Here is a 10,405-nt window from a genome sequence, read left to right as displayed (position 1 = left end):
GCAGTAAATATGTTATCAAAGAATATCACCCTCTTACAGTAAGCCTCAATGTCATTGATAGGTTCTCAGAAACTGTAACTTTTTTTTTTTTTATTTTTTATTTATTTTTTTTTTTTAATTAAATCTTTATTGTTCAGATTATTACATTTGTTCCTCTTTTTTCCCCCCATAACTCCCCTCCTCCCAGTTCCCGCCCCACCCTCCGCCCTCACTCCCCACCCACTGTCCTCATCCATAGGTGCACGATTTTTGTCCAGTCTCTTCCCGCATCTCCCACACCCCTTTCCCCCCCAAGAATAGTCAGTCCATTCCCTTTCTATGTCCCTGATTCTATTATAATCAACAGTTCATTCTGTTCATCGGATTATTTATTCACTTGATTCTTAGATTCACTTGTTGATAGATGCATATTTGTTGTTCATAATTTGTATCTTTACCTTTTTCTTCCTCTTCCTCTTCTTAAAGGATACCTTTCAGCATTTCATATAATCCTGGTTTGGTGGTGATGAACTCCTTTAGCTTTTCCTTATCTGTGAAGCTCTTTATCTGACCTTCAATTCTGAATGATAGCTTTGCTGGATAAAGTAATCTTGGTTGTAGGTTCTTGGTGTTCATCACTTTGAATATTTCTTGCCACTCCCTTCTGGCCTGCAAAGTTTCTGTTGAGAAATCAGCTGACAGTCGTATGGGTATTCCCTTGTAGGTAACTGAGTTTCTTTCTCTTGCTGTTTTTAAGATTCTCTCTTTGTCTTTTGCTCTTGGCATTTTAATTATGATGTGTCTTGGTGTGGTCCTCTTTGGATTCCTTTTGTTTGGGGTTCTCCGCGCTTCTTGGACCTGTAAGTCCATTTCTTTCACCAGGTGAGGGAAGTTTTCTGTCATTATTTCTTCAAATAGGTTTTCAATATCTTGCTCTCTCTCATCTTCTGGCACCCCTATAATTCTGATGTTGGTACGCTTGAAGCTGTCCCAGAGGCTCCTTACACTATCCTCGCATTTTTGGATTCTTTTTTCATTTTGCTTTTCCGGTTGGGTGTTTTTTGCTTCCTCGCATTTCAAATCATTGACTTGATTCTTGCGCTCCTCTGTTCTGCTGCCGGGAGTCTGTATAATATTCTTTATTTCAGTCAGTGTATGCTTAATTTCTAGTTGGTTCCCCAATATAACATCGAGGGTCTCATTAGTTTTCTTGTAGCTCTCATTAAGTTTATCGGCGGCTTCTAAACAGTTCTTGAGAGACCTTAAAAGTGTGGTTCTGAACTCTAGATCTTCCATTGACAATTTTGTCCTGTTTCTTTGTCTCTGCATTTTGTTATGCTTCCTTGGTGCACCCCCTAGTGGCCTTTGTGTGCAGGCTTGTAGCTAATTCCAGGGAGGGTTTGCCCTCCAGGCCAAGTGGCTATGAGAATCAGCTGTGTCAGCAGTGAGAGAACTTCTGTCCTCTAGGGAGGTGCTAATCTGGCGTTTGCCTGAGGCTATCCGGCAAATGCCTCTGTGCAGGGCTTGGGCGGGGCGGGTCGCACAGGATCAACAGGGTGGGCCAGAGAGAGCAGTTATGGCCGCTCTCAGTCCTGTCCCCAGGGGCTCTGCCTCTCTGAGTCCCAGCAATGGCTGCAAAGCTCGGAGGGAAAGCTGCACTCGCTCTGACCAAAGCCAGGCAGTCCCGCTTCTCCCGTTTGAGTCTGGGTCCCTAAAGACTCGCCCGGATCTGGAGCTCAGAGTCTGCGACTCCCTCCCGATTGAAAACGCCAACCGCGCCCTCCGCCGCCAGCCCGCTCCGCGCGCGCACTCCGCACCTCAGAATTTGACTTCAGCACTGCGCCTCCTCTGAGTGTCCGTATGCGTTTCTCTTTCCTCCTAGTTGTAGGACTTCCACTCAGCCAGCGTTCCAGTGGTTCTGGGTGATGTCCCTCTGTCTTTTAGTTTCACTTTTGAAGTAGTTGTTCAAAGCAGCAAACTCCGGCGTTAACCTATGCCGCCATCTTGGTTCTATTCTGTCAGAAACTGTAACTTTTAAGGGAAATGATGTATAACAAAACCAATTTACCATAGGCTAATTGGTATAAACAAGCGTTAAGTTCCTATGGCATATTTCTAGTCACAAAAATGTTTCCAAATCCCTGAATAAAGACCCAAACACTGCTTTTTTAAAAATTTTATTTTCTTTATTGAATAAGGTATTACATATGTGTCCTTATCCCCCCCATTGCCCCCCACCCCCCTGCTCATGCTCCCACCCTCAAACACTTCTAATATTGAACTTTGAAATAAATGTGAACTATACAGACATTTAAGAAAGATCAGTAAAAACAAGTAAGATCATTGTTTTCCAACCTGCTTATTTCAGTTCAGGGTCTCAGTGGCCAGAACCTACCCTGGCACCACCCCCGGACTGGCTGTGCATGTAGGGCACATCCAGACACCCCACTCACTCAGACGGAGGCAACGCAGACACCCCCCTGCCCCCGCCCCGTTCACCTGATGTGCACATTTTTGGGATGTGGGAGGAAACCAGGCGATCCGAAGAAAACCCACACCGATACGAGGAGGACGTGCAAACTCCACACAGACAGTGGCACCAGCAGGGAATGGGTTTTTTCTTCTCAACATTATACTGAAATGATGTTATTTGAGGACATGCTGTACTCCTGACATCATTCACCATGAATTTGCTGACTGGTCAATACATCTGAATTTGTATATTGAGATCAATGGTAGACATATTGAGGGTTTTGGGAACAAAAGTGTTTGCCACTTTACAAGTATTTTCCCTATGATGCTGGACTTGGGGAAGCCTGCTCAGAGATTTGACTTTGGGTGGTAGGCACATGGTGCTATATACAGATTTTTTTTTTAAACAGGTATGGAAGCAGGACTTTCATTCTTTCTTTTTTAAAAAATATGTTTTTATTAATTTCAGAGAAGAAGGGAGAGGGATAGAGAGATAGAAACATCAATGATGAGAAAGAATCATATAGATCAGCTGCCTCCTGCATGCCCCATAGGGATGAAGCCCACAACCCGGGCATGTGCCCTGACTGGGAATCGAATTGTGACCCTTGTTTCATAGGTTGGCGCTCAACCACTGAGCAACACTGGCCGGGGCTATATACAGATGTTGTAACTTAGAAATCCCCACATGAAACCCATGTGGTCATGTTGACCAATGTCACCCAATAACAATTATAAGTATGAAAAAAAGAAGCATTAAGATTAAAATGTGGGTGATGGAGAGGATATCCTATTAAGCACAACTGTTACTAACAAGATGTAGAAAAATAGTTAAAAGCTTTTTCCTAGTGAGACTGAGGAATGTCAGATAAACTAGACCTGAACTAAGTACCGAACTTTCAGAAAAAAGAAAGAAATCTGCCACCAAAAGATATCGTTTCTAGTTTTAAATAGCACTAGGAAAGTAGATATTTTTGATCCACTAACTCACAAGATTTAGAAAACTTTTTTGTAGAGCTTCATAGTGTGGAACATATGGGACTTTCATCGTCTTTAGCACTCCCATCTGTGAGTTAAATGAACCTAATTTTAGACATTCTAAAGAAAGATTACATCACTCGCTCTAATCTTTTCTTCCAGAAAATTCACTGTATCTTGTTTCACATGCTAATTGTTTTGTACAGACTTCTACATAGTTAAAAATCCATTCTACTGTTAAACATTGTCCAAATGAAATGGGTCATTGACACTGGATTAGAGAAAATACGGATGAATATATGCTCAATTTGAGCAGTTTATTCCCACTTAGGGCAAACACCAGTAACGCCTAAGGTATAGTCTAGAGCAGCCGTGGGCAAACTACGGCCCGTTTGGCTGTTCTATCCGGCCCGCGGAGCCGAAAGAGCAGAGGGTTCTCTTGCTCTCCCCTCTGCTCCTTCACCAGCAGCCGTGTTAACATGTATAGTTCACACAAACACTCCATCCATGCTTTTGTTCCGGCCCTCCGGTCCAGTTTAAGACCCCATTGTGGCCCTCGAGTCAAAAAGTTTGCCCACCCCTGGTCTAGAGCCATTTTAAAGGAGTGACCTGATATTTTTGAAAACACGCATGTGAGAAATCAAGTCATATTGTGGTAAGAATGAAAAAGACCGACAAGGTCACATGTGCTCAGCATGCAAAAGGGTTGAGTGTCAAACCAATCAATCAGAGACCAGCTCTGGCTCAAGGATTCCCTAAGTACGCCGCACTAGAAATACGATTTCTGTCAATCACAGAATATTAGTAATATTTAAGATGCAGAGAGGTTACCACCTAAAGAATATTGGTAGTTAATAATTTTAAAAAACAAACTACAATCCTTTGGGGCTCAACGAAGATTTTCTTAAGAGAGTAAGGCTGTCTTGGTGGACTATTTTCTAAATTGTTACCTTATTAGACAATCTCACTTTTAACAAATGGCTGGTTTCATTTGTTGCTCAGACCATTTTCTCCTCATTTACTACTGCCCTAAATAGACGACTTCTTTCCCCTAGGACACCAGCAAGGAGAACGTGGTACCAGTCATGGGCACATCTAGCTATTGGATCATCTGAGTGTTATTCCTGGGAATTTGAAATTCTAAAAACTTTGCTTATTCTTGCCGTCTCCAGCTTTAGGAGCAAATTTGCTCTGTATCCAGGCCCCTGGGATCTGTCATTCTTCACTTAGTTTGTTTTAGGATGACAGGCTCCTGTGACACAGTGTGTGGATGCGCGCAGTAGAGATAGAGGTGGAGTGGGGCAAGGCCTGTCATGGCTATGAGGTCAGAAACCCATTTCTGGTTCTGCTTCTTGTTCCTGCAGGCCTAGTGTTGCAAAGGAGTACACGAATATAGCAGGATAAACTGGAAACAAGCCAAACATCCACTTAGTGAGGGGCTAAAAAAAATTGGAGTGTATTTATAAGTGGAATACTACCCAGCAACGAAAAGGAACAACTATTGATGCATGAGCAACATGGATGAGTCTCAGATGCCTTTTACTAAGGGAAAGAAGCTACATCCAAAATGCTACATATGATATCCCATTTTTATGATACTTTGGGAAAAGCAAAACTATAGGCACTGATAAAAAGTCAGTGGTTGTCAGAAGTTGGGGGTGGGAGAAGGTATTGATTACAGAGGGGCAAGCATGAGAGAAATGTTGGGATAATGGAACTGTTATATTCTGGATTGTGGGGGTGGTTACATGACTCTATGCATGTGTCAAAACTCAGAATTGTACACCATAAAGAATTTTACAGTACATAAATTAAAAAATACAGTAAGAAAGTTCAGATAGTGGCTTCCCTTGGAGTAGGAGTAATGACTTGGAGAAAGCTGATGGGGGAGTGGGGCGGGGGGGAGGCATGTCCAGGGTGCTGGTCATGTTCTGCTGTTTGAGCTTCATGCTGGTAGTTACATGGTCACCCATGTGATGTTTGTTCCTTGAGGTATATGTACACTTATGATATTAATACATTTTATCTATGTATACTTCAATAAAAAGTAAGCAAGAGAAGAGTGGGAGAATTCCAACCTTCACTGTCCTCTGGTCTCCTTCCCCTAATTCTCCCCATGTGTGTTATACTACTATAGGGCATAGAAACTGCTAGAAAAATTGTAGTGTGACACTCGCCCTGGTCAGGTTTGGTATCTGTTTCTTAAAGCCTCAAATAATACCAGGTTACCTGGCCACCACATCTGTTCACAGTGTGGTTTAGCAGACCAGGATTTGTATTGCCAGCTCTCAGGTAACCATATTTGGGGGTGGAAAGGAAAAAGAGCTGGCAGTGAAGTCAGTGAGAAAGTAGTAAATCCTGACTCTTCTGGTCCTAGTCAAATTGAAGGAAAAAATATACCTTATCTGGGTCATTTAAGTAATCTTTTCCAGGCATTTATAGACTCAATAATCAATGTTCTGGAGAATTGCTATGGATTGTTGGGTCTAGCACTATGCAGGGATGTGGGAATAGCTTATGAAATCATGTCTTCCAGTTCCATGTTGAGTTAGGGCAGTAGGTCTAAGTCACAGGCATCTCTGACAGAGTACGGGTCCTTAAAGGAAGATACGAGTAAAAAAGATGATAGGAACTGAAATGTAAATAATTCCTTAACTAAAAGTCGTAAGATTTCTCTACACAGGATGAGGAAAGGTGGACCATATTCTCCTGTCTTCTACTACCCACCATAAATAGTACAGGGCAAGAGGAAGAACAGGAAGTATTGAGAGTCAAGTATCAGATGCTGTGATTGGTATTTTGCACACACTAGTTTATTTAACCCTTATAACAATCCTGCAAGTTACTCATTCGAGTCCCATTTAAAATATGGCAAAATGAAGGCCCAGGTTAATCTCTACAAGGGGAATTGGAACCATGCCAGGCTTCTGATGCCAAGGAAAAAGGGCATTAACTCAGAGAGTGTACTATGTGCTAGGATTTATTTGTAATTTTACTGCTTCTCAGAACATGTCCATGTGGCAGATAAGTAATAAGAACGAGGAACGGTACGACTGGCCCAAGCTTAGTTACATAACCAGCAGGAGGCACGCTGGCATTCAGATCAGGCTCTGAGTCCACAGCCCACATTCGTCACAGTGTAGCACGCTGCTGCTACAGCTCAGGACAGCTGCGTTATGCAATTCTTCAGGGAGATCAATGGAACCTTCAACATTCAGCTAAAATACCAGGTAATCTAAACTGGGTCAGAAAAGTAACATTCCTGTTTTTCCTAGGTTATCTTTCAAATTCAAACACAGCAATAACAATCTCTTATTTATTGACATTTACTTTCTTTTAATTAGTAATTCAAAAAAAAAAAAGTTATTCAAATCTCGAGGGACACATCACCCATTAAATTCAGCTCATAGCATGGGAGGAAAAGAACTGGTAGAGTAGAGAGACCACTGTCCAGGAGTTAAAGCTTCCGATCTGGCTCTCTTCCTGGTCTGCACTGTAACTTTGGTTAAGACATGGGGACCTCTGGGCTTCTGTTTCACCACATGTAAATTGAAAGTATCCAAGACAGAGAATCTTGGAAGAGAACTGTTTATGTCTTTAGAAAACAAATTTTCCTTGTAAGTGAGGCCCCCAAATTGTCATCTTTGGAGTGTAAGTACTATATACTGGTTTAGCCTGTATTTGTTAACCAGAGCAGTTCCTCCATGGACACCACAACCCAGGGATGCTCAAGGCCCTTATTTAAAATGGAACGAGCTCTCCAAGTTTGCTTTATTGTTTTTTGAAGAGCCCTGGGCAGATGTGGAAAAGGAAAGCAACCGAAGATGTGCATTCGCATTTAAGAGGCTTTAAAAATTTTCGACTTAAGGATATTAAGAAGCATTTACAAATAAGAAATATACGTCGTTCAAATAGTTTTAGCCTCTGTGAGTTAGAATAGTGGATACTGTTCCATTTTGGTTCTCAGGAGGTTCTTCCTTTGTATGTCACTGTGACAGTGTTAGTGTGGCTTGTTTCCCACAGTTGTTTCAGCTGTAATGGGAATGATTTGTTCTATGTGTCTGTTCCCTACTTATCGTGTGATTCTGGGCAAGTGCCTTCATCTAAGTCAGTGGTTCTCAACCTGTGGGTCACGACCCCTTTGGGGGTCGAACAACCCTTTCACAGGGGTCGCCTAAGATCACTGGAAAACACATATATAATTACATGTTGTTTTTGTGATTAATCACTATGCTTTAATTATGTTCAATTTGTACCAATGAAAACACATCCTGCATATCAGATATTTACATTACGATTCATAACAGTAGCAAAATTACAGCTATGAAGTAGCAATGAAACTAATTTTATGGTCAGGGGTCACCACAACATGAGGAACTGTATTAAAGGGTCGCGGCATTAGGAAGGTTGAGAACCACTGATCTAAGTCTTTATCTGTAAAGGGACACCAAAATAACATAATTGAAGTCATAGTGCCTTACATAGTAGGGGCTGAAAAGAAGGCAGCATAGTATATTAGAAAGAAGTTGGGGCAGAGAGTCTTGGATACAAACATCAAACCCTGCTCCTTACTAGCTAAGTCATCTTGGGCAAGTGATGTCACTTAAGCCTTATAGTGGGCTTACTAACTCTTATCTTCTTTATATTAATTAAATAAGAATATGCTAAAGTGGCTGTTGCAGAGTTGACTAAACAATTAGTACTTTTATTAATAATTCTATACAATCTGGAAAGATGCACAAAAGTTAGTACAGCTGACCCTTGAAGAACATGAGGGCTAGTTAAGAGGGGCCAATCCCTGTGCAGTTGGAAACCTGCATATAACTTTTGACTCCCCCCAAACTTAACTCCCCCCAAACTTAAGTTGTCGCTCGCTCGGTATTGGAGGACCACCCACAGATACCAAAATCCATGGATGCGCAAGTCCCTTATATAAAATGGTGTAAAACAATGTAGTCAGCCGTCTGCATCCGTGGATTCCCTATCCATGGTTGGCTGAATGCGTAAATGGGAAACCTGGGGATACAGAGGGCCAACTATATATTTATTGGGAAAAAAACACACACACCAAAAAAAACCACATATAAGTAAACCCGTGCAGTCGAAACCCATGTTTTTACAGGGTCAAGTGTATTTTCTTACAAAAATATCAACTTACATAGTAGGGGCTGAATATATATATTTTAATACATAAGTGGCATAATTTATAACCTCTCGATATTTTACATTTGACCAGTAAATACTTCAAAAAGTCTTATGCTGGGATCTTGTTGTATGGTAATTTTGGGAGCGCTTGAATGATTTTACAATACTTTTTTTTAGTATATTTGGTTTGGTACCAATCTACTGTATTTAGTATAACAGCTACAGTATTGTGTTAACATACTTAATACCAAACCTACAAAAGAAATTTTGATTAACTTGCCTAATAGCTCTTGAATTGTTTATAAATTATGTGATGCCCAAAACTGTTCTAAGAAAATGTTAGCTTGCAAAATAATATTTTTCTTTCAAAATTCAAGACACATTTAACATATGGATTTCACAATAAAGTTTATTAGCTGTTCTCCTCTTTCTCATAAATGGAATGGATAATGTTGATAATTCTTTACAAACCAGTACTCATTGTTTAAGAAACTGTAAGGTGGAGGTTGTCAAAAACACATATTTAATAAACAACACCAAAAAAAGCAATGGGAAGCTAAACAATATTATTAATATAAAAGACCAGAGAAACTGATTTCTGAAATCATATCTACCTTTCACTACTATTTCTTGAAATTGTTCACCATGAAGATCTGTGCAACTCTAGTGAAAAGCAGCCATGAGGTGAAAGGTGTTCAGTCTGAGGGGAAAACACACACACACACAAGGTTTTTTGCCTGTTTTCCTATTAATGAAAGGAAAACTGGAAGGAGAGGCATACAACCAAATTCAAACCCAATGACAAGAATAACAGTAACAAAAACAAAATCAAACCAACCAGGAACCATTTGAAAACTTTTATAGAAAAGAGGAGAACATGCATACTTTTACATGTAATCTAATTTCCCTAAAGATTTCTTTCGATAACCACCATACCCCCGTTTTCAGTTCACATGATTAAGGAAGATAAAGTCTAATCAATTAATATTTAATTAAAAAACAAACAAAAAGTTAAGAGTAGGTGACAAAAGAAAAAAATATATTTTAAATATATATGTGTTTGTGTGTGCAACTATGTAAAGAAAATAATTCCCATAGTTACAGAGTTTAGTTAAAGAAAGTTATATATATATTTATATATATATATATTTATTATAACAAAATAGGCAGTTATTGTGGGTAAAATATTCATTAAAATCTGACCCCTAAGGATATGTTTAAAGTTTAGACTATGAATTGGACTCCTTTTCCATGGTCATGGTTACTATATCACCACTATAATGTTGGTTTTGTCTGTACTTTTGTCTACGAAATTTTCTCAACCTTATCTGTAAAAGGTGAGCTCCCCCTAGCACCTAAACATGGCCTCATTTCAGAAATGTGATGCTTATTACATATAGACAACTTTTGTAAGAATAGTGTTGCACAAGTATGTTAAAAATATTTAAACATTGTTATCCCTAGCAGATGTATTGGAAAGAAAAACACAGAGCCCTTAAACAATAATAGACTTTAAGAACTCTTATGAAAAATGTATATCCCTTGGGAAATTAAGTTAATCCAGACATTAATTTTGAAATTAAAAAACATACATTTTCTTATTTGCCTATAATGAAATATTTGTTGAGATAAGACAGATCAATTGAGAAAAGGATTTGAGAACTAGTACATTGGCCAAACCATGCTATTAAAGTTAAGCGTGCACTGTTGCTCCAAGTTTACTAAATCATTGATTAAAACCACTTTTCTTTCATTTATATTGAAATTTGAAAAAATGTATATAAAGCTTTTCTGAAAATCTTTTAAAGTTACTTTCCCTTAAACATTAAGG

General features: G+C 39.6%; 1 protein-coding gene across 2 annotated transcripts in view; it reads right to left on the bottom strand.

Annotated features, from left to right (window-relative positions):
• Window positions 1–8,965: 8,965 nt before the first annotated feature.
• The window catches only part of DLG1 (discs large MAGUK scaffold protein 1), a 285,441-nt gene continuing 284,001 nt past the window's right edge, over window positions 8,966–10,405 (bottom strand). For both annotated transcript variants that reach the window (XM_081085333.1, XM_081085338.1), the window contains one exon: window positions 8,966–9,274. In XM_081085333.1, the coding sequence (XP_080941459.1) occupies window positions 9,238–9,274 (37 nt within the window). In that variant the 3' untranslated portion in view covers window positions 8,966–9,237. The remainder of the gene's footprint in view (window positions 9,275–10,405) is intronic.

Source organism: Myotis nattereri, assembly GCF_964212035.1.
Source record: "Myotis nattereri genome assembly, chromosome: 3".
NCBI classification, from domain to species: domain Eukaryota; kingdom Metazoa; phylum Chordata; class Mammalia; order Chiroptera; family Vespertilionidae; genus Myotis; species Myotis nattereri.
This window is presented reverse-complemented; position numbering and strand designations above follow the sequence as displayed.